At 39.6% G+C, this 24,811-nt stretch overlaps 1 protein-coding gene across 1 annotated transcript in view; it reads right to left on the bottom strand.

Annotated features, from left to right (window-relative positions):
• The window catches only part of LOC146521017 (NACHT, LRR and PYD domains-containing protein 3-like), a 55,290-nt gene extending 30,798 nt beyond the window's left edge, over positions 1–24,492 (bottom strand). The window contains exons 1-13 of the mRNA XM_085154228.1: positions 24,359–24,492; positions 21,983–22,080; positions 19,329–19,454; positions 19,125–19,244; positions 18,267–18,386; positions 15,356–15,475; positions 12,817–12,936; positions 9,904–10,023; positions 9,066–9,144; positions 8,698–8,902; positions 5,446–7,249; positions 1,684–1,857; positions 1,151–1,324 (exon numbers count right to left, since the gene is read on the bottom strand). Of these exons, the coding sequence (XP_085010354.1) occupies positions 1,151–1,324; positions 1,684–1,857; positions 5,446–7,249; positions 8,698–8,902; positions 9,066–9,144; positions 9,904–10,023; positions 12,817–12,936; positions 15,356–15,475; positions 18,267–18,386; positions 19,125–19,244; positions 19,329–19,405 (3,113 nt within the window). The 5' untranslated portion in view covers positions 19,406–19,454; positions 21,983–22,080; positions 24,359–24,492. The remainder of the gene's footprint in view (positions 1–1,150; positions 1,325–1,683; positions 1,858–5,445; positions 7,250–8,697; positions 8,903–9,065; positions 9,145–9,903; positions 10,024–12,816; positions 12,937–15,355; positions 15,476–18,266; positions 18,387–19,124; positions 19,245–19,328; positions 19,455–21,982; positions 22,081–24,358) is intronic.
• Positions 24,493–24,811: the final 319 nt, after the last annotated feature.

Raw genomic sequence — 24,811 nt, 5'->3', positions numbered from 1 at the left:
CAAAGTCTTCATTTTGTTTTTCTTAAGCCATTTAAAGGCGGAGTTGCTGCGTTTTGGATTATTGTCCTGTTACAGAACTCAAAAGCGCTTCAGCAAGAGATCACTAACAGATGGCTGGACCTTCTCCTTCAAGATGTTTTGGTACACAGCAGAATTCATGGTTCCATTTACCACAGCAAGTCTTCCAGGTCCTGTGGCAGCAAAGCAGCCTCAGATCATCACACTACCACCACCCTATTTAACTGCTGGTGTGATGTTTCTTTTATGAAATGCTGTGTTACTTTTACACCAGATGTAATGGAATACACACTGTCCAAAAAGTTCAACTTTTGTCTCATCAGTCCACAGAGTATTTTCACAGTATTGGGGATCATCAAACTGCATGCTGGCATAACGGAGACAAGCTTTTATGTTCCTTTATGGTTTGCAGCTTGGAACTCTGCCATGTAAGCCATTTTTGCCCAGTCTGTTTCTTATGGTGGAGTCATGAACATGGGCATTAACTGAGGCAAGTGAGGCCTGTAGTTCTTTGGATGTTATTCTGGGGTCCTTTGTGACCTCTTGGATGAGTCATTGCATGGAACAGTGGTGAACTTTTCCATGTTTTTCCCATTTGTGGATAATGGTTCTCACTGTGGTTCGCAGGAGTCGCACAGCTTTAAAAATGACTTTATAGAGTTTTCCAGACCGCTACAGCTCAATTACTTCATTTCCCGTGTCTTGCATTTAGTATTTATCCTTGGTTTCAGCTGTCTTTTTAGACTCATGTGTTCACCACTGTTGAATATCTTACTTTGTTTTTTTAGCTCTACCCTTTCTACAGTATGTTAGACTTTTGCTATTTTCCCTATGGATAGATGGGCTAGAGTTTAATGTTTTAGATTTTGACTGATCTTAGATTTTCTTAGATTGTTTATCCAACCTAAAAAAAAACTAATATTTCTTTGTGCAAATCACCTTCTGAGTGTACATTGGTGGCTCATACCTAGACCTCACAACATGACAAATGTAGTAGTTTACTGTAATTTATACTAAAATATAAGAATTCAAAGACAAAACAACATGTGGGTGATGTTCACTTAACTATTGGCAGTTCTTATTGGTTATATCTTTTTACTTTTTTAAGAGAGAAAAAAACACTTGATCTGACCTTAGAGTCTGTAGTTTACAGTGTGGACTCTTTGCTGCAAGCGACAGAAGCTTCACACCTGTGTCCTGCAGATTGTTGTCACTCAGGTCCAGTTCTTTGAGACTGTAGCAGTCGGATATGAGAACTGGGGACAAAGCTTCACAACTTCGTTCTGAAAGGTTACAACCTCTAAGTCTAAGGAAAAACAAACAAACATAAACAAGAAGACAAAAAAAACACCTGGTGATAAAGTATATTCATGAGACAAGATCTGAGATTAGCCAGTATTTCTAATAGCAATACTGGCTGGAATTCTTACAGATATAATATTAAAAAGTGACTTTTACTCCATTACTGACAGGGGATTTCTTTAAATCACCCCGTAGTTCTTCAGCTAAGACACCTGAGTTAGAAAACACAAACACTGCAATTGTTGAAAATTCAAAGGTAGCATTTTGTGGAAGAAGTCAATTTAATTAGCACATTTAATTAGCAACAATTATTACTGTTTATTGTTGTTGCTTGTTGAAAAAAAAAAAAAGACTTGATCTGACCTGAGAGATTCCAGTTTACAATGTGGAATCTCCACTCCAAGAGACAGAAACTTCACTCCTGAATCTTGCAGGTTATTATTGTTCAGGTTCAGCTCTCTCACATTAGAGGACTGGGATCTGAGAACTGAGGACAGAGCTTCACAGCTTCTCTCGGAAAGGTTACAGCCACTCAATCTGAAAAAGAAACCCCAAAACAAAACAACGATATTACTACTGGTCACTTACTTATTCTGTTACTAGTCAACAGTAATCATAGGTTAAATATAAATATAGACTGGAAGATATTCCCAGGTGTGCATGAGGTCTGCCCTGAGTTCCTGAAGGCTCTGGATGTGGTAGGGCTGTCCTGGCTGACACGCCTCTGCAATGTTTCGTGGAGATCAGGGGCAGTACCCCTGGACTGGCAGACCGGGGTGGTGGTCCCCATTTTTAAGAAGGGGGACTGGAGGGTGTGTTCCAACTACAGGCGGCTCACACTCCTCAGCCTCCCTAGGAAAGTCTATGCCAGGGTGCTGGAGAGGAGAGTCCATCCGCTAGTCAAACCTTAGATACAGGAGGAACAATGCGGTTTTCGTCCTGTTGTGGAACACTGGACCAGCTCTTTATCCTCTCAAGGATACTTGAGGGCACATGGGAGTTTTCCCATCCAGTCTACATGTGTTTTGTGGACTTGGAGAAGGCATTCGACCGTGTCCCTCGGAGTGTCCTGTGGGAAGTGCTGCGGGAGTATAGGGTTTCTGGCCTATTGCTACGGGCCATTCGATCCCTATACAACCATTGCAAGAGCTTGGTACACATAAGTCAAACTCGTTCTCGGTGGGTAATGGGCTCCGCCAGGACTGCCCTTTGTCACTGATTCTGTTCATAACTTTTATGGACAGGATTTCTAAGCATAGCCAAGTGGCGGAGGGCTTTAACTTGGGTGGTCTCAGAATCTCATCTCTGCTTTTTGCGGATGATGGGGATCTGTTGGCTTCATCGGGTGATGGCCTCCAGCTTGCACTGGAATGATTCACAGCCGAGTGTAAAGCGGCGGGAATGAGGATCAGCACCTCCAAATCTGAAGCCATGGTTCTCAGCCGGAAAAGGGTGGAGTGCCCACTCGGGGTCGGGGAGGAGTTCCTTCCCCAAGTGGAGAAGTTTAAGAATCTTGGGGTCTTGTTCACGAGTGACGGGAGAAGGGAGCCAGAGATCGACAGACGGATTGGTGCTGTGGCTGCTGTGATGCGGACGCTGTACCGGTCCATCGTGGTATAGAGAGAGCTGAGTGTAAAAGTGAAGTTCTCAATTTACCGGTCAATCTATGTTCCTACCCTCACCTATGGTCTTGAGCTGTGGGTAGTGACGGAAGGAACGAGATCGCGCATACAAGTGGCGGAAATGAACTTCCACCGAATGGTGGCTGGCCTCTCCCTTAGAGATAGAGTGAGAAGTTCAACCATCCGGGAGGGGCTCAAAGTAGAGCCGCTGCTCCTCCACATCGAGAGGAGCCAGTTGAAGTGGTTCAGGCATCTGACAAGGATGCCCGAACCACGGCTGGATGGAACAGACTGCATGCCACACAGTGGCCAGTGAGTGGCATCACTCGATGAGTCATAAGAGTGTCTCCTTCACAAAAATCAAAACCGACATTTTTGAAACCTGATAACAAGTGAAATGTTTGCAAAAAAAACTAACATCGTGATCCTAGAGTCTGACGAAATGGCAAAAATCGAGTAGCAGGCACACCATGCCCTCAACATCCTCCTTTGTTGTATTATTTGTGTCTGATACCAATAATGGTACAGGACTTTCAGCCGCGTTGCTATATCAACCCAAGCACATGAAGTAATACTTATTTGTAATGGAAAACAACTAAAACTGTGTCAAGTCAAGTTGCATTGAGTCGAGCCGAGTACATACTAATGAAAAAGGACAATGTGTGAAATATCATCTTAAAGTCTACTAGAAGATGTGAATGCAGCATCAGGGACAATCCCTACAGTGACCATCACTGAAACCAACCAGCAGTTGTATACTACAACAAAAATGATCATCCTGACCAGTAGGGATGGGTACCAGTATCTGGTGCCATTATGGCACCAGTTCTGACATAAATGGTAGTAACCAGACCGAAAAGCAGCGCACATTTCGGTGCTTCATTTTGGTGCTTCATTTTGGTGCTTTTTTTTTTACTGAGATATCATACACTTTGGATTCTAGCCAATCATTTTAAGTTTGCAAGCGTAGTAGGCGGGCCCAGGTACATACGTTCTTTTAGAGCAGAAATACAGATTAAACACACCCAAGGCAAAGCGGTCAAAAGTCTGGCTGTACTTCACAGCAAAAGATGCAAACTCAGCAACCTGCAACAAGTGCTTTAAGGTGATACTGTGCAAAGGAGGTAACACCTCGAATCTAATGAAACACCTGGCGACGCATAGCATTTTTTTAAAAGCCGAGAAATGCACCGTACTTGATAGCTTGCTGTGAGACCTCACATCGAGCACATCTACTGCGGGACCGATAACAGGTGGTGCCTGTTATCGGTCCCGGAGTTAGCAACATCCCCCAAAAACCTGAAGAGCAGAGTCCTGGCCCCTAGCCCTGCCAGTGTAGCAGAAATGATGACGGATGATGATGGCAGCAGCTGTTCTTCTCTGGATCAGTAGCTTAATGTTGTTCGTGTGTAATTTATCGCTGAGTGGGCTAACCACGTTATTAAATGAATGTATATAAGGTGAATTAGCAAACACCTTCGTAGTTACATGCGGCTGTCTTCTTGTTTGATGGCAGATACTCCCTTCACCCTGGCTAAAACGCTAAAATGACCAAAGAAAAAGTGGGAAACAGCTAAACATGAGAGGTTTTTGGATAAAGTTTGTGTTTTTTTCATTGCTTAAGCACTGCTTCCAGCCAAGAGTGATATCAGAAATTCCCTATAGCTGCAGAAAAGGCTAACATTGTTATCTTTTTTTTAAAAAACAGCTAAACATGAGAGGTTTTTGGACAAAGTTCTTGTTCTTCATTCTTTAAGCACCGGTTCAAGCACCGTTTAAGCACCGGCACCGTTTCAAAAGTACTGGTTTGGTACTGGTATCGGATAAAACCTAAACGATACCCATCCCTACTGACCAGAGATGGGAAGTAACGCATTACAAGTAACATTACAAGTAACGTGTTACAAGTAACGTTACATGTAACGTGTTACTGTAACCCAATTACTTTTTTCAAGTAACGAGTAAAGTAAGGGATTACTATTGCAATAAAGGTGATTACTGTTACTTCTCATGACAATGACGTAAGCGAGTGCGACGTTTGTGGCAAAAGCTGTGTGCAGATCAACAATGGATAATATATCAAGTGCAGGAGAGCATATGACTGTGCAGTGTTTAAAGAGTCGAAATACTGACTTTACTTTGAGTTTGATTCCGTATAAAGTGACAAAAACATAAGTGTTTACCATACATGGGAAGCCATAACCAAGTGGCCAGCATAGTATACAGGAAAACCTGTCGGGAATAGAGCCTAGAATTTCCAAGGCTGAAATCCAAATTGCACCCAAGGGTGGTTGACAATGACCGAGATAAAATCATACCAAAATTGTGCATACTGGTTACATTTTATATCACCTGACAAATCAAAATGGATTAATGTGTGAAGATATAGCCCTATGGCTGAATAAAATCGCTGATTCAATTAATCAATGGATCTCTCCAAGTTCAATTGCCAGTTAAATCCTTATTTATATATATAGAAAGGTATAGGTACACATTTAATTACAGAGCTTTGTTGGAGGCTTTGACCACTGGCAGCAGCCTCAGAAGAGCCTCCTCGGAAGCAGAGTATTTCTTCAGGTCAAACTCATCCAGATCTTTTTCTGATGACAGTAATATGAAGACCAGAGCTGACCATTGAGCAGGAGACAGTTCATCTGTGGAGAGACTTCCTGATCTTAGGGACTGTTGGATCTCCTCCACTAGAGAATGATCATTCAGTTCATTCAGGCAGTGGAACAAATTGATGCTTTTCTCTGCGGACAGATTCTCACTGAGCTTATTCTTGATGTACTGGACTGTTTCCTGATTGGTCTGTGAGCTACTTCCTGTCTGTATCAGCAGGCCTTGTAGGAGAGTCTGATTGGTCTGCAGTGAAAGACCCAGGAGGAAGCGGAGGAACAAGTCCAGGTGTCCATTTGGGCTCTGTAAGGCCTTGTTCACAGCACTCTGGAAAAAAAATAGCATTTCGAAAGATTTATTTCTTTTGAACTTCTTGGACGTTGTTTGTTGTTTCTCTTCCAGCAGATTGAGGCCAGAGTTGATGAAGGTCAGATGGACATGAAGAGCAGCCAGAAACTCCTGAACACTCAAATGGATGAAGCAGAACACCTTGTCCTGATACAATCCTCTCTCCTCTTTAAAGATCTGTGTGAACACTCCTGAGTACATTGAGGCTGCTCTGATATCGATGCCACACTCTGTCAGGTCTGATTCATAGAAGATCAGGTTTCCTTTCTGCAGCTGATCAAAAGCCAGTTTTCCCAGTGACTCAATCATCTTCCTGCTCTCTGGACTCCAGTGTGGATCTGTCTCAGCGCCTCCATCATACTTGACCTTCTTCACTTTGGCCTGAACCGCCAGGAAGTGGCTGTACATGTCAGTCAAGGTCAGGGTAAAATTTCCACCCTCTTTGGTTTTCAGCACATCCTCCAGAACTGTAGCCGTGATCCAGCAGAAGACTGGGATTCGACACATGATGTGGAGGCTTCGTGATGTCTTGATGTGGGAGATGACTCTGCTGGCCTTCATCTCATTGCTGAATCTCTTCAGGAAGTACTCCTCCATCTGTGGGTCAGTGAACCCTCTGACCTCTGTTACTCTGTCAATATATGCAAGAGGGATCTGATTGGCTGCTGCAGGTCGTGTGGTTATCCAGAGACGAGCAGAGGGAAGCAGGTTCCCCCTGATGATGTTTATCAGCAGCAAATCCACTGATGTGGACTTTCTAGGGTCAGTTAGGATTGTAGTTTTGTGGAAGTCCAGAGGAAGTCGACACTCATCCAGACCATCAAAGATGAACACAACCTGGAAGTCTTCAAAGCTGCAGATTCCTGCTTCTTTGGTTTCAGTAAAGAAGTGATGAACAAGTTCCACCAAGCTGAACTTTTCCTCTTTCAGCACATTCAGCTCTCTGAAAGTGAATGGAAATATGAACTGGATGTGCCCATTGGCTTTGTCTTCAGCCCAGTCCAGGGTGTATTTCTGTGTTAAGACTGTTTTCCCAATGCCAGCCACTCCCTTTGTCAGCACTGTTCTGATTGGTTCATCTCTTCCAGGTGAGGATTTAAAGATGTCTTCTTGTCTGATTGTTGTTTCTGGTCTGTGTGGTTTCCTGAATGCTTTTTCAATCTGTCTGACCTCATGTTCATCATTGATTTCTACAGTCCCTCCCTCTGTCATGTAGAGCTCTGTGTAGATCTGATTCAGAAGGGTTGAGTTTCCTGCTTTAGCGATCCCCTCAAACACACACTGGAACTTCTTCTTCAGATTAGATTTAAGTGTAGATTGACAAATTCCACTCAAAGTTCCTAAAAGAATAAAGAAATAAAAATATCAATGAAGTGCACATGATAATTTGATTTCTGTCAAGAAAGACTGAATACATCTTGGTCATCTAAGTAAGCAAGTAAGTAAAATTTATTTATATAGCACATTTTCACAGATAAAAATCACAAAGTGCTTCACAATAAGATCAGACATACAAGTTAAAATTAATTAAAAGCCCGTTTGTATAAAAATGTGTTCAGCTGCTTTTTATAGAAGTCAGTAGAGTCTAGACAGCGTAAAGACAACGGCAGAGAGTTCCACAGCCTCGGTGCCAGTGCCTGAAAAGCCCGATCCCCACGTGTTTTGAACCTAGTACGTGGGACCACCAGTAGCCTCTGACCTGAAGACCTAAGTGCTCGGGATGAAGCACAAGGTTTCAACAGGTCAGAGATATACTGGGGAGCTTCACCGTGCAGAGCTCTAAAAGTTACAACCAAAATTTTAAAATGAACCCTAAAATTTACTGGCAACCAATGAAGAGAAGCCAAAACTGGAGTAATGTGTGACCTCTTGTTTGTACCAGTTAAAAGTCTTGTCGCTGCATTCTACACAGACTGAAGGCGATCCAGAGCTGATTTGTTGAGACACGTAAAACGACCGTTATAATAATCCAAACGAGAAGAGATAAAAGCATGAAGAATCATCTCAAGTTCTGCCTTTGACACCAGTAGTCTGAGTTTAGAAATGTTTCTTAAATGATAAAAACAGTTCCGGACAAGTTGTTTAGAGTGTTTCTCAAGAGACATTGAACTGTCAAATATAACACCTAAGTTTCTGAGACTCGACTGAAATGAAGGGTCTAAAAAACTGATATGCTGCCTAATTTCTGAGAGCATGTGATCAGGCGCAATAATCAAAATTTCTATTTTATCTGCATTTAACTGAAGGAAATTGTCATTTAACCATTGTTTGATTTATGACAGACAATTATTTAAACAAGACAATTTATAAAACTCAGAAGCTTTGAAAGAACAGTATAACTGAATGTCATCAGCATAGAGATGATAAGAAATATTATTGTAACGTCTGATAATTTGACCTAGAGGGAGTATATACAGCAAAAAGAGAATAGGACCTAAAACAGATCCTTGAGGTACCTCAGAAGGCAGAACTGATGTTACAGACAGACACATGATTCATACAGACAGTAAAGGATCTCTCAGATAGATACGACATAAACCATTTTAAAACAACACCAAACAAGTCCTTCAGCCTATTTATCATGATGCTGTGATCAACAGTATCAAAAGCAGAGCTGAAATCCAACATAACCAGAACGGTGTACTCTTCAGTGTCTGCTGCCATCAGAATGTCACTAGACACTATACTGCAAAACTAACTACACCATCACTGTTTGGGGACTGCACTCATGTACTATTTTGCCCCATTTAGCAAATCTGGCACCAAATCTTTAGAGCAATCTTCTTACTGCTCTGAAGACGATCAGCCAGCTCCTCCTGCTTCATTCTCCTCAGGAAGTTAAGTGTGATCTTCACAAATGCCTCTCTGTTGCTCTTCCTCTGCTCATCATCCTCTGTCTGACTCTGTAACCATTCTGGGTAATCTGGACTCAGAACCTTCTGGATCTTCTTCAGCTCGTTCTTCACAAAAGTGATGATGTTGTCCTCCAGCAGCTGGAACAGAATGCTTTGTGAATGACCCAAACAGACTAAAATCATGGAGCCAAACATCAGAATCATGTTGGACACACTGACAATCCACTGGTCTACAAAGAGCCGCATGGAGATGACTATGAACAGAATAGATGTAAAAAGTAGTTGTTGTAAATGTACAGACCATAAATATGGAGTCCAGATGTGTTTGATGCTGCTGGGCAGACAGACCACTGGGAACCTCTGAGCTCTGCTGGTCCACTCTGTGGAGGAATCATGAAGAATTAGGTCAAGCCTGAATTTCCCTGGAGATGGCAAAATTTAATGGTCCTGCCAATTAACTGAATTAACAGCTCAACTTAGTGTTTTTCTGTGAGACTGAATGGCTGCAGTTTTGAGTTTTAGGGTCAGAACTCGGAGAAATTAATCTAAGTCAGTGGAAGTATTTTAGGATTTAAACTGAATCTCACTTTTAAAAAATCAGATAGCTTTATTCAGGGTGTTTGAATTCCTTACTTATGTCCAATAGGCTGACACTTCCTTGAATGGAAAGTATATTTTCCTGTCTGGTCAGTGTTCACGGACAAAAATGGATTCCAGGAGTGTTTTAGGTTTCCAGCTTTCACTAACCAACCTGCATTGTATACAGTAGTCACTAAAACATTCACATGTGTGTAACAAGATGCTTGATATAGAAGTAGATATGGAAGCTTTTATTTTTCTTCTTTATTATAACTTTTGCTTTTAGAAGGCCTTTCTGACTTTTCTTTTTAAGTTTCAGTTCAGTCCTTGAGCCCTCTGGGGTGGTTAAGCTACTTAACACTGACCTATTAAAAAAGGCACCAAACTCAATGGATGAACAAGTGTTGTGCCTACACAAAGAACCAATTTTAACTTGTATCTCTGAGAATTTTGTTACTAGCACCCTGATTTAAATACACATAATACACAAAAACATATAAAATTGTATTTTCAAGCCAACAAGGTGATCCCAAAGGGTTATTAGCTAACTAACAGCTCACCTCTCTGTAGCAGACGACTGCAGTCCTTTGAAATCAATAGGGTCATATTTAGACTGGTCACTCTTTAAGGACACACAGCTGGGTCCAGGTTCAAGTCCAGCAGGTCTCTCCTTGATCCTGCTGGAGAGGAAAAATTGTGTTTTTCATTTGCAGCCAGAGAAGCTGATGAAAAATTAGAATATCTTCATCATCCCAAAGAGAAACAGGTTTTCAGGATGAGCATGAGCAGAAGGAAACTCCAAACTAGTGTTGGCAGTGTAAGAACAGAGCGCCACCCAGAGGTAAACACAGTCATTTACACTGTGCAGGACTATTGATGAATGTACATGTTGGATATGTTTTATAGAATAAATAAATTCCTCGCTCAGTGACTTCCTTTGAGTGGAGATAATTGATCTGCATTTCAGGAGTGGGACACATCTCATAGACTCCCCCTCTGGACCTCAGTCTATATATACAAATCCTGCCTCAATCTGGCTCTACGATTTGGTGGGACTGGCCTTTAAGAGTAGAGCTCATCAGCCTTTCCCAAGAAACTATTTAAACTATTTAAACCCTATCACTAAAGGTTTAACTGAAATTAAACAGTTTGATGAGTAGCAGCTATTTGAGGGATTTCTTAAAAACAATAATGGATTTATTTTACGTAAGGAGTAACTAATCTCACAATTAAAGTCACTTTAAAACCTGCATTGTATACAACAGTCACTAAAACATTCAAGGTACTAGCCATATATCTGATAAAACATTGTCAAAGAATTATTTAAACCTGGACTGAACACTTATTTTTATCCAGTATTAGTATTCAGTAGTATACTACAGTTCCAATAAACTCCACCAATTTAATGTCTAAGATGAAGAGGAGCAGAAACATGCATTGGTATCCTGGATGTTTGACCTGTTTTTCTGATAATTAACTGGAAAAAAAAACTTCATGAAATGCATTCTGGGTAAACTTTAAAACTGGCCATACCACTACGTGGGACAAGTTGATGCTCAAAACAGGTTAGAAGATATCTCAAGTGTCATTTTTACGTACATTTTGATATCAGGCTAATCTTGTACCCATGATTTTTTGCATCAAAATAAGTTTGTAATTTTAACTCACTAATTGAAGAAGCCCTCTTATTTTGTCACTTTCAGTTACCTGCAGTGAAATTGGACTGACAATTAAGAACTGTCAGTGCTTGCTTAAAATTTTTTATGCTCTCATAGTTTTCAGTTCTTGTTTTGTCAGTTTGCACTGTTGTGATGGTTTGTTTGGGTATTTAAAGTTTATTGAAGTAAATCCTTTCTCCTCAGGTATGAGCCAGGTGTTTCTCCTCCTTATGGGATATTACCTTTAATTAAATAAGTTACCTCATAAACTACACTAGGGATGTAAGTAAAACTTAACATCCTAAATGTGAAATTAAAACAACCTAGTATCAGTTTCTGTCAATAACACTAAAAAGTATGCTCAAACTTTTTAGTGTTATTGACAGACAACAAAAACACATTAAAAAGGATAAGGCTCTGATAAGATTAAGCGGGAGAGAATGGATGGTCTCCAGGTGTGCAAAGCTTGTAGAGATTTATCGCAACAACTTTTGTAGCTTTGATTTGCTTTAACTGCAAATCAAGGGTGGTTCAATAAAAGTACTGATTCGGGGATGGGGGGCTGCATACATTCTGTATGCATAGGAGCTTGCAAAGAAAAGCATCTGGACTTCTTTAAGTTACTTGAAGACGTTTCACCTTCATCTGAGAAGCTTCTTCAGTTCTAAGGTCAAATGATGGAGAGTCCCAGATATAAACCTAGTGGGAGTTTCCCCCCACAGAGGGACAAAAGGACCCCCTGATTATCCTCCTTTTGTCCCTCTGTGGGGGGAAACTCCCACTAGGTTTATATCTGTGAAACTCCACCATTTGACCTTAGAACTGAAGAAGCTTCTCAGATGAAGGTGAAACGAGGTGAAACTTCTTTAAGTTACTTCAAGTAACTTAAAGAAGTCCAGACGCTTTTCTTTGCAAGCTCCTTTGACTACGATGTCCTGGATGACTGAGAACCTTCACAGACATCCTGTATGCATTCTACACTTTTTAGATTTGTATTTGTATAAAATGGATTTTAATTTACGCATTCATTTCTGTTGATCTACAACATAAACTCCCAGTGAAAATATACTTAAGTTTGTGTTTGTAGAATATGGAAAGGTTCAAGGGTATGACTACTTTTACAAGGAACTGTGAGTGAGAAAGAGCCATGTCAATTGTTTTTTTTTGTTTAGTTTGTTTTCTTTGCCGAATCTGGAAATATTCATAAAACTATCAATTAACACAAAGCTCTACATTAGTAGCTCTGTACTGGGCAGTGCAGAACTGTGGTTCACAAAGAATGCATTCAAGTGCACCATTTAGTGTAGGTCACCTGTGTTTTAGCACAGCTCACAGTCAGTGTAGGTACATGTGTGTAACAAGATGCTTGATATGGAAGTAGATATGGAAGCTTTTATTTTTCTTCTTTATTATAACTTTGGCTTTTAGAAGGCCTTTCTGACTTTTCTTTTTAAGTTTCTGTTCAGTCCTTGAACCATCTGGGGTGGTTAAGCTACTTAACACTGACCTATTAAAAAAGGCGCCAAACTCAATGGATGAACAAGTGTTGTGCCTACACAAAGAACCAATTTTAACTTGTATCTCTGAGAATTTTGTTACTAGCACCCTGATTTAAATACACATAAAACACAAAAACATATAAAATGGTATTTTCGTGCCAACAAGGTGATCCCAAAGGGTTATTAGCTGAAAACTTGGCATCTTATACTTACATCAGAAATAGGAAAGTCTCTCCAGCAAAGACAACATCCAACATTTCCAACTATATCAAGCAGTTAATCACCTCTCAAATTGTTTATGTTACTAACAGCTCACCTCTCTGTAGCAGACGACTGCAGTCCTTTGAAATCAATAGGGTCATATTTAGACTGGTCACTCTTTAAGGACACACAGCTGGGTCCAGGTTCAAGTCCAGCAGGTCTCTCCTTGATCCTGCTGGAGAGGAAAAATTGTGTTTTTCATTTGCAGCCAGAGAAGCTGATGAAGAATTAGAATATCTTCATCATCCCAAAGAGAAACAGGTTTTCAGGATGAGCATGAGCAGAAGGAAACTCCAAACTAGTGTTGGCAGTGTAAGAACAGAGCGCCACCCAGAGGTAAACACAGTCATTTACACTGTGCAGGACTATTGATGAATGTACATGTTGGATACGTTTTATAGAATAAATAAATTCCTCTCTCAGTGACTTCCTTTGAGTGGAGATAATTGATCTGCATTTCAGGAGTGGGACACATCTCATAGACTCCCCCTCTGGACCTCAGTCTATATATACAAATCCTGCCTCAATCTGGCTCTACGATTTGGTGGGACTGGCCTTTAAGAGTAGAGCTCATCAGCCTTTCCCAAGAAACTATTTAAACTATTTAAACCCTATCACTAAAGGTTTAACTGAAATTAAACAGTTTCATGAGTAGCAGCTATTTGAGGGATTTCTTAAAAACAATAATGGATTTATTCCATGTAAGAAATAACTCATCTAACAATTAAAGTCACTTTCCAACCTGCATTGTAAACAATAGTCACTAAAACATTCAACGTACTAGCCATATATGTGATAAAACATTGTCAAAGAATTATTTAAACCTGGACTGAACACTTATTTTTATCCAGTATTAGTATACTATACAACATTAGTAGTATACTACAGTTCCAATAAACTCCACCAATTTAATGTCTAAGATGAAGAGGAGCAGAAACATGCATTGGTATCCTGGATGTTTGACCTGTTTTTCTGATAATTAACTGAAAAAAAAAAAAACCCTTCATGAAATGCATTCTGGGTAAACTTTAAAACTGGCCATACCACTACGTGGGACAAGTTGATGCTCAAAACAGGTTAGAAGATATCTCAAGTGTCATTTTTACATACATTTTGATATCAGGCTCATCTTGTACCCATGATTTTTTGCATCAAAATAAGTTTGTAATTTTAACTCACTAATTGAAGAAGCCCTTTTATTTTGTCACTTGCAGTTACCTGCAGCGAAATTGGACTGACAATTAAGAACTGTCAGTGCTTGCTTAAGAATTTTTATGCTCTCATAGTTTTCAGTTCTTGTTTTGTCAGTTTGCACTGTTGTGATGGTTTGTTTGGGTATTTAAAGTTTATTAAAGTAAATCCTTTCTCCTCAGGTATGAGCCAGGTGTTTCTCCTCCTTATGGGATATTACCTTTAATTAAACAAGTTACCTCATAAACTACACCAGGGATGGAAGTAAAACTTAACATCCTAAATGTGAAATTAAAACAACCTAGTATCAGTTTCTGTCAATAACACTAAAAAGTATGCTCAAAATTTTTAGTGTTATTGACAGACAACAAAAACACATTAAAAAGGATAAGGCTCTGAGAAGGTTAAGCGGGAGAGAATGGATGGTCTCCAGGTGTGCAAAGCTTGTAGAGATTTATCGCAACAACTTTTGTAGCTTTGATTTGCTTTAACTGCAAATCAAGGGTGGTTCAATGAAAGTACTGATTCAGGGATGGGGGGCTGCATACATCCTGTATGCATTCTACACTTATTAGATTTGTATTTGTATAAAAATGGATTTTAATTTACGCATTCATTTCTGTTGATCTACAACATAAAATCCCAGTGAAAATATACTTAAGTTTGTGTTTGTACAATATGGAAAGGTTCAAGGGTATGACTACTTTTACAAGGAACTGTGAGTGAGAAAGAGCCAGGACAATTGTTTTTTTTGTTTAGTTTGTTTTCCTTTGTCTAATCTGGAAATATTCATAAAACTATCAATTAACACAAAGCTCTACATTAGTAGCTGTGTACTGGGCAGTGCAGAACTGTAGTTCACAAAGAACACATTAAAGTGCACCATTTAGTGTAGGTCACCTGTGTTTTAGCACAGCTCACAGTCAGTGTAGGTACATGTGTGTAACAAGATGCTTGATATGGAAGTAGATATGGAAGCTTTTATTTTTCTTCTTTATTATAACTTTGGCTTTTAGAAGGCCTTTCTGACTTTTCTTTTTAAGTTTCTGTTCAGTCCTTGAGCCCTCTGGGGTGGTTAAGCTACTTAACACTGACCTATTAAAAAAGGCGCCAAACTCAATGGATGAACAAGTGTTGTGCCTACACAAAGAACCAATTTTAACTTGTATCTCTGAGAATTTTGTTACTAGCACCCTGATTTAAATACACATAAAACACAAAAACATATAAAATGGTATTTTCGTGCCAACAAGGTGATCCCAAAGGGTTATTAGCTGAAAACTTGGCATCTTATACTTACATCAGAAATAGGAAAGTCTCTCCAGCAAAGACAACATCCAACATTTCCAACTACATCAAGCAGTTAATCACCTCTCAAATTGTTTATGTTACTAACAGCTCACCTCTCTGTAGCAGACGACTGCAGTCCTTTGAAATCAATAGGGTCATATTTAGACTGGTTACTCTTTAAGGACACACAGCTGGGTCCAGGTTCAAGTCCAGCAGGTCTCTCCTTGATCCTGCTGGAGAGGAAAAATTGTGTTTTTCATTTGCAGCCAGAGAAGCTGATGAAGAATTAGAATATCTTCATCATCCCAAAGAGAAACAGGTTTTCAGGATGAGCATGAGCAGAAGGAAACTCCAAACTAGTGTTGGCAGTGTAAGAACAGAGCGCCACCCAGAGGTAAACACAGTCATTTACACTGTGCAGGACTACTGATGAATGTACATGTTGGATACGTTTTATAGACTAAATAAATTCCTCTCTCAGTGACTTCCTTTGAGTGGAGATAATTGATCTGCATTTCAGGAGTGGGACACATCTCATAGACTCCCCCTCTGGTCCTCAGTCTATATATACAAATCCTGCCTCAATCTGGCTCTACGATTTGGTGGGACTGGCCTTTAAGAGTAGAGCTCATCAGCCTTTCCCAAGAAACTATTTAAACTATTTAAACCCTATCACTAAAGGTTTAACTGAAATTAAACAGTTTCATGAGTAGCAGCTATTTGAGGGATTTCTTAAAAACAGTAATGGATTTATTCCATGTAAGAAATAACTCATCTCACAATTAAAGTCACTTTCCAACCTGCATTGTATACAATAGTCACTAAAACATTCAACGTACTAGCCATATATCTAATAAAACATTGTCAAAGAATTATTTAAACCTGGACTGAACACTTATTTTTATCCAGTATTAGTATTCAGTAGTATACTACAGTTCCAATAAACTCCACCAATTTAATGTCTAAGATGAAGAGGAGCAGAAACATGCATTGGTATCCTGGATGTTTGACCTGTTTTTCTGATAATTAACTGAAAAAAAACTTCATGAAATGCATTCTGGGTAAACTTTAAAACTGGCCATACCACTACGTGGGACAAGTTGATGCTCAAAACAGGTTAGAAGATATCTCAAGTGTCATTTTTACGTACATTTTGTTATCAGGCTAATCTTGTACCCATGATTTTTTGCATCAAAATAAGTTTGTAATTTTAACTCACTAACTGAAGAAGCCCTTTTATTTTGTCACTTTCAGTTACCTGCAGCGAAACTGTACTGACAATTAAGAACTGTCAGTGCTTGCTTAAAATTTTTTATGCTCTCATAGTTTTCAGTTCTTGTTTTGTCAGTTTGCACTGTTGTGATGGTTTGTTTGGGTATTTAAAGTGTATTGAAGTAAATCCTTTCTCCTCAGGTATGAGCCAGGTGTTTCTCCTCCTTATGGGATATTACCTTTAATTAAATAAGTTACCTCATAAACTACACCAGGGATGTCAGTAAAACTTAACATCCTAAATGTGAAATTAAAACAACCTAGTATCAGTTTCTGTCAATAACAGTAAAAAGTATGCTCAAACTTTTTAGTGTTATTGACAGACAACAAAAACACATTAAAAAGGATAAGGCTCTGATAAGATTAAGCGGGAGAGAATGGATGGTCTCCAGGTGTGCAAAGCTTGTAGAGATTTATCACAACAACTTTTGTAGCTTTGATTTGCTTTAACTGCAAATCAAGGGTGGTTCAATAAAAGTACTGATTCGGGGATGGGGGGCTGCATACATCCTGTATGCATTGGAGCTTGCAAAGAAAAGCATCTGGACTTCTTTAAGTTACTTGAAGACGTTTCACCTTCATCTGAGAAGCTTCTTCAGTTCTAAGGTCAAATGACGGAGAGTCCCAGATATAAACCTAGTGGGAGTTTCCCCCCACAGAGGGACAAAAGGACCCCCTGATGATCCTCCTTTTGTCCCTCTGTGGGGGGAAACTCCCACTAGGTTTATATCTGGGACTCTCCACCATTTGACCTTAGAACTGAAGAAGCTTCTCAGATGAAGGTGAAACGAGGTGAAACTTCTTTAAGTTACTTCAAGTAACTTAAAGAAGTCCAGACGCTTTTCTTTGCAAGCTCCTTTGACTACGATGTCCTGGATGACTGAGAACCTTCACAGACATCCTGTATGCATTCTACACTTTTTAGATTTGTATTTGTATAAAAATGGATTTTAATTTACGCATTCATTTCTGTTGATCTACAACATAAAATCCCAGTGAAAATATACTTAAGTTTGTGTTTGTACAATATGGAAAGGTTCAAGGGTATGACTACTTTTACAAGGAACTGTGAGTGAGAAAGAGCCATGTCAATTGTTTTTTTTGTTTAGTTTGTTTTCTTTGCCGAATCTGGAAATATTCATAAAACTATCAATTAACACAAAGCTCTACATTAGTAGCTCTGTACTGGGCAGTGCAGAACTGTGGTTCACAAAGAATGCATTCAAGTGCACCATTTAGTGTAGGTCACCTGTGTTTTAGCACAGCTCACAGTCAGTGTAGGTACATGTGTGTAACAAGATGCTTGATATGGAAGTAGATATGGAAGCTTTTATTTTTCTTCTTTATTATAACTTTGGCTTTTAGAAGGCCTTTCTGACTTTTCTTTTTAAGTTTCTGTTCAGTCCTTGAACCATCTGGGGTGGTTAAGCTACTTAACACTGACCTATTAAAAAAGGCACCAAACTCAATGGATGAACAAGTGTTGTGCCTACACAAAGAACCAATTTTAACTTGTATCTCTGAGAATTTTGTTACTAGCACCCTGATTTAAATACACATAAAACACAAAAACATATAAAATGGTATTTTCGTGCCAACAAGGTGATCCCAAAGGGTTATTAGCTGAAAACTTGGCATCTTATACTTACATCAGAAATAGGAAAGTCTCTCCAGCAAAGACAACATCCAACATTTCCAACTACATCAAGCAGTTAATCACCTCTCAAATTGTTTATGTTACTAACAGCTCACCTCTCTGTAGCAGACGACTGCAGTCCTTTGAAATCAATAGGGTCATATTTAGACTGGTTACTCTTTAAGGACACACAGCTGGGTCCAGGTTCAAGTCCAGCAGGTCTCTCCTTGATCCTGCTGGAGAGGAAAAATTGTGTTTTTCATTTGCAGCCAGAGAAGCTGATGAAGAATTAGAATATCTTCATCATCCCAAAGAGAAACAGGTTTTCAGGATGAGCATGAGCAGAAGGAAACTCCAAACTAGTGTTGGCAGTGTAAGAACAGAGCGCCACCCAGAGGTAAACACAGTCATTTACACTGTGCAGGACTATTGATGAATGTACATGTTGGATATGTTTTATAGAATAAATAAATTCCTCTCTCAGTGACTTCCTTTGAGTGGAGATAATTGATCTGCATTTCAGGAGTGGGACACATCTCATAGACTCCCCCTCTGGACCTCAGTCTATATATACAAATCCTGCCTCAATCTGGCTCTACGATTTGGTGGGACTGGCCTTTAAGAGTAGAGCTCATCAGCCTTTCCCAAGAAACTATTTAAACTATTTAAACCCTATCACTAAAGGTTTAACTGAAATTAAACAGTTTGATGAGTAGCAGCTATTTGAGGGATTTCTTAAAAACAGTAATGGATTTATTCCATGTAAAAAAAAACTCATCTCACAATTAAAGTCACAGTTACATTTTGAGTGGGAAAAACATTTTGTCCTTCTAACAAGTAACACATTTTTGGATGAATAATGAAATCTTATTCCTGCTTAAAACCACTCCCACTTTTTTTCCTTTTTGTTTAACAACCAAACACCATCAAGCAGTTAAATCAGCTTCAAAGAGTTCATGTTATTAACAGCTCACCTCTCTGCAGCAGACAGAGGCTGGACTTTAAAATCAACTACTGCCTTCATAGAACCGTCACTCTTTACGGACCCACAGCTGGGTTCAGGTTCATGTTTGCGTTTACTTCCTTGTTTCTTCCTGTGAATAATGATGGAGCAGTGATGTGAGTGCTGAGCTGTGACATGGAGAAGAGTCATGGACAGTTAGAGATGGTCATCTCACCTCTGAGCTTTGGTCTGGCTCTCTCTGGCTCTTTTAGAGGGAGGGGCTCCCTCCTCTCTGTCCTCACACTGATCCATGATGCTTAATTCACACCCACATCAGCTTACACACACTTTCTACCTTCACCTGCAGAGGAAACACAAATCATTCATGTGCACATCAACTGAAATCCTCATTTTCTTCAAATATCAGCAACTTTATTTCTTTGTGAGCTTAATTTGTAATTTGTATTTCGGTGCATTTTCCCCAATTTTTCCTTTTTTCAAACTGAAATACTGAGAGCTAAAAAACATCTATAAAATCTACAGTTTGACTGAAGTGAATTTCTTTTTTTATCAGATAGAAATTGATGCTGCATATTATTGTATAAATACTTTATTGTGCATCAACATCATCAGTATTATTTTAATACAAATAGTATTTTCAAAGTACCTGGTCATCAAAAAAAGCTGAAAAATTAGTTTTTGCATGTTGCAGTTTAACATCTGACTTATTTTAATTCAGTTGTTTGTGATATGTAGCCATTTTTAAAAGGTTTAAGGATTAGAGGCTGAACATAAGTTTTCTTCAGTCTCATGCAGTGAATATTACATAAGAAATGCAACACCTAATGCACCAGCCACCTTTCCTTGTGAAAACCCTTTGTTGGAGCACAGGCAATGGCTTTTTGATGCATGCTCAATCAGTGCTACATCTGTTTTAAATATTACTTCATAAAGTCCCATGTAAACGCAAATCATCCTGTCTGCTCCACACCGAAACATTCAGCCAAGCAATGTGGTTTATCATATAACATTTCACAAAACAAACTGTTTTAAAACCAGTGTTATCCAGTCAGTTTTATTAACAACATGCAACAAGTGTAGCAACAACCGTGTTTTCTGACACGAGTTTCTATTTAGACTAAGTTAGTTTGTGACGCAGTATTTTAAACCAGGCCTACATGTTTAATCTATATCTAAGCTACATCTATAATAACATTAATAATAACAATAACAATAATAATAATATCTCCTGCTTTCTCCTTAACACAAGTGGACCTCTGAGTCTCTCGAGCGGCTGTTGTTGTGTCAGTGAGGGGAGAGCAGCAGCTCCACTCCGCCTCCTCCACAGACTGATGGAGGCAGGAAAAGCTGCCTTTAGTCATCAGGAAGTGGATCCACAGTAATCCACAGAGTTCAACTGCTCACCATCAACTAACTCTGCTGCTGCTCTCAGTCCCGGACTCTGATCACACACAAAGTTTATATTGTTCCCTGCTACTTCTGAGTTTTGTTCTCCATGCTCTTATGGTCTTGGTTCCCTTTTGTGTCTAGTTTGTCCTCATCGTATCGTTGTGACTTGTTGTCAGTCTCCTGTGGACGTCAACCTTTCCTCCATGTGTTGTTACCTACCTACATGGTTTGTCTGGTTACTTTTGTGCCCGCCTCTATAGTTCATCTTGTTTCCACAGTCAGTCACGTCTCTATGTTTCCCCAAGTGTGCCAAGTCCCCCCCCCCCTTTATATAAGGTCTGCGTCTCCCTCTGTGTTTTGTTTCGTCCTCCTTTATGGTGTGAGAGCATCCATCCATCTGTTTGCAAGTTAGTTTTGACATGCACTGCCTCGCCTTGTTATTATTAAGGTTTTGTTTGTTCTACCTTTTGCCAGCCAACAAAACTTTGATTTTGGGTTTACTTTTATCTGTGAGTCCTGCATTCTGGGTCCACTCTCTGTCTGCCACACATCCACAATCCACAACAGAGGGTTTCTGCCTTGGCGTGTGTTTTTCTACCTCCAAAAACACTTTGGGGGTGTTTATGTTTTTTGTTTTGTTTTTTTGTCCCACAAAGCATTTGGAAAATTGTTTATAAAATAACACAAGCACAGACGTGTTAAAAAACATTTTGTAACTTCCCACGTATTGAATAAATGTTGACTTATTTTCAGCAGATTTGATTTGAAGTTTACTAGGACCCTTTTTTCCTCCTGTGAGCCTGATTGTCTTCATCTGAGCCCTCCATGATTGTGTGGGTTTGCTAAGCTTTTCACTAGCCACTCCCCTCCTTCATTCCCTTAGCCTGCTGGCTCTTCACCAGCCTTAGATGTCCAACTCTCCAGCTCCCCAGTGTGCTCCTCAACAGCTTAGTTTTTGGTGGAGATGTGGACTGAGAATATAGAGCCTGCCACCACTGGGCCCCAAGCTATCTCTTCCAGGTGAAAGTGGGGCTCGTGTTGTCGGTTTTACACACTGCAGCTAGATCCTGTGTCTGGGCCTGCATAACGTTTTGTCTTTTGGTTGGGTCCCAGAAACCTCTTGTTGTGTTCCTGAGCCAGCTGACTCACAGACTGCAAGTTGTAGACCTGTGCTTGCTTTCCAAGACACTGTTGCTCTGCCCAGAGACCCCAAGAGACTATCAACCACTGGGTGTCTCCACCAAGACTGAGGACCTGCTCTTACGGTGAGATTGTGTATATTGCTGAACAGCCCCACACACAAGCTGTTCATCAAATTGTCTGATTCCATCAATCAATAATCTATAATCATGTGGATTTGTCTTCAAACACAAGAGTGATCAAAGTTTGTCCTGAAAAAAGAGCTGAACATTTGGTCCAAACATCACAGAGCAGAGACAAACAGTAAAACTGTTAAAGGAGGAAACAACACAAACTTACAGTTTCTTCAAACACGCACACCAACAACAAGCTCCACTCCTGGACACTAAACACGGACACACAGGTGAGCGGCTTCCTGGAAGGAGGCGGGACTCCACCTGAAGCAGGACAGGTGGGAGGAGGAGATTTTAGATTAGATTCATTTCTGAATGAATCTAGGAGTGTTGCTCCTGAATACAGCACACAGAGGGACTTTCGCCTCTTCAGTTTTCTGCATGACTTCAGTCTCTTTTATTTTCAAATAAACTTTACTGAGACCATGAACGGTACAACAGGCCTACATAAAGATGATTGAGATCTGGAATTTAGAGGATTTAGAAAAAAAAGGTTCTCAGAGCTGCTGTAGAAACACTGATCAAAGTCTTTTTAAGTCAAGTCCTTATTTTAAACTACTATTAACTACATGTACTCACATGGGAAACTACTGGGTGATATTAACATTGAAATGCAGCTTAGAGCTTAATATTTAATAATAATTATAATTAATAATTGTAAAAATACAGAGATATACATGTTTGTCCATACTGTCAGCATTATCACGCAGTGGATAAAGAACGTTCAGCACAACTTGATCCAACCATCTGAGTCACTCCGCCATGCAAACAGAGCTTGCGTTGGTATTTTTTAACATTCATTAGAAACAATGGATCTATTCTGAATTAAGTAAATGCAAGACCATAAGAGGTGAAAAAAACAAAATATAATCCCCAAATCAATTGTTTGCATTTCTTTTATTTTTCGGTTACAGTAACTGTTGTTAATCTGTTTCAACAAAAATATATCTGTCCTATGAAAAAAGGACAGAACTCAATTCAGTTTAATTCCCCAAATTTTAATAAAGAAAAACTTACAAAAAAATCTACATGTTAACAAATGTTATTTTACACTGAAATACACAGACTGAATAACATCTGTAATTTGGCCCAAATTATATCTAATTTGTACAGATATAAGTGTCTTTTATTGGTGAGTCTTACTATTCAAATAGATGCCACAACGTTATTCTACAAGTCAATGCTTTTACATCCCTACAATGTAATCTTTAAAAGTAAAAATATTTTCTAAATACAATTCTCCTTAAGAAAAAATGCTAAATTTTATTGTGACGTCTATTAAAATTAAAATTGATTACTGATATGCATATCATTTCTAAATAGTTTGAGTGATTAACCAAACACATTAAGTCAAATATAGCAACTTTTGTTTTGTCTAAAGCTGGGCAAACACTGTGCGATTTTTTCAGTATTCAGCTTCTGCTCGAACTGTACGATTGACTCGCAGGGGTTAGAAGTTCATAGGTCACGATGCAGGGTGTCACATTATACGACCCGATGCTCTGATGCGACCCGAGTGCTCACACTGTGCGTCCATAACATGAAGGTTATAACAGAAATTCTGTCGCTCGCTCTCCCTCTCTGTCTTTCACTCACACAGACACACACCACCACCATCAACTTTGCTAAATTACTAATGAAAAACATGATCAGGCAGCTGTGATTGAGCAGCGATGTCCATCAAATTATTTTCACGGTTGTTGTGGTCGTGATCATTTTGTGAGGCCACATCGAAAAGGCTCGGATGAGCCAAAGTTCTACAAGTGCCTCCATCGCTTGTGTCCAGATCACACGCTGCACCTGCCGTGCTGCTCCGTCTTTTCACTTTCATTTCTGTTTTTGCGCGTGCGCAGTGTGAGATGCTGCGGTGACACCCTCATCACGGCCGACAGGATTTTAAACAGGTTTAATTTTTTACGACCAAGCGATTGATGATCGGGAGCTGGTCGTGAGGTGTTAATCTCATCTTCTCGCTACCCCATGTATACTACACGATGCACGACACACGATGGAGGCGAAACTCGGGCCGATCACCAAAACGGTCGCACGACTAAAAAATCGGCTCAAAAGGAGTCAAAAATCGCCCAGTGTGAACCCAGCATAGTCCAGTCAGTCACATTTGAAATGTAAAACCTGTTCCACAGTCCTGTCTTTGCTTTGGAGTGAATAGACTGTTGGAACAGAGCCAACAGTTTATGACGCAGTAGCCAGTGAGTGAGTAAGGTCAGTGATCTTTTTTTTTTTTTTTTAAGGTCAGTGATCTAAATATAAGCTATAACGATATAAAATAATAATAATAATAATAAGTTCACTATCTCCCGCTGTCTCTGTGAATATAAAAAAGCGGAGCTCAGACTCTCCGTTAGCTGTTGCTCGTCTGGTGTGTCCCCGTTAGCCAGGAAACCGTTACACACTGACTTTAATGGAGATAACAGAAATAAAAACACACACAGTTTGTTGTGTGAAGAAACCAAACGTGAGCTGAACAAACAGTAAAGTTCCTAAAGATAAACTGTTAAAGGAGGAAACAAAGCAAACTTACAGTTTCTTCAAACACACACACCAACAACAAGCTCCACTCCACGAATTTCAGGAAAGACGAATCTTGGGAAGAGGGAGAAACACCCAAAGAGGCGTTTGAGGACACTCGGGTCCAACGAACCCCTGTATGCTGCGTTCAGGTGAACCTCGGAAACTCCCAAATCTCTGACAGGTTGTGATTTTTTTTCTTTTGGTTTTCCTGTTTGAAACACAAACATCTGTCATGACTTTGTTGTTCTTTTTCCTGCAGCGGTTTAATATTTCAGCAGCAAACTGACGTTTCTTCAAGCTCATTTCAACATGTTGAAGTCATGAATGAAAGTGCAGTTTAAGGTGTGTCATGTGACATGTTCAGTATTGTCACACATGTCTAGATTGTCCCTGATATCATAACTGCTCAAACACTGATGATTATATTTGAAGAATTATTACTGATGGCAGCAAAGTTTGAATG

This window comes from Neolamprologus multifasciatus, chromosome 3, assembly GCF_963576455.1.
Source record: "Neolamprologus multifasciatus chromosome 3, fNeoMul1.2, whole genome shotgun sequence".
Lineage (NCBI taxonomy): Eukaryota > Metazoa > Chordata > Actinopteri > Cichliformes > Cichlidae > Neolamprologus > Neolamprologus multifasciatus.
Note: the sequence above shows the minus strand (reverse complement) of the source record. Positions and strands in the feature narration are given on the sequence as shown.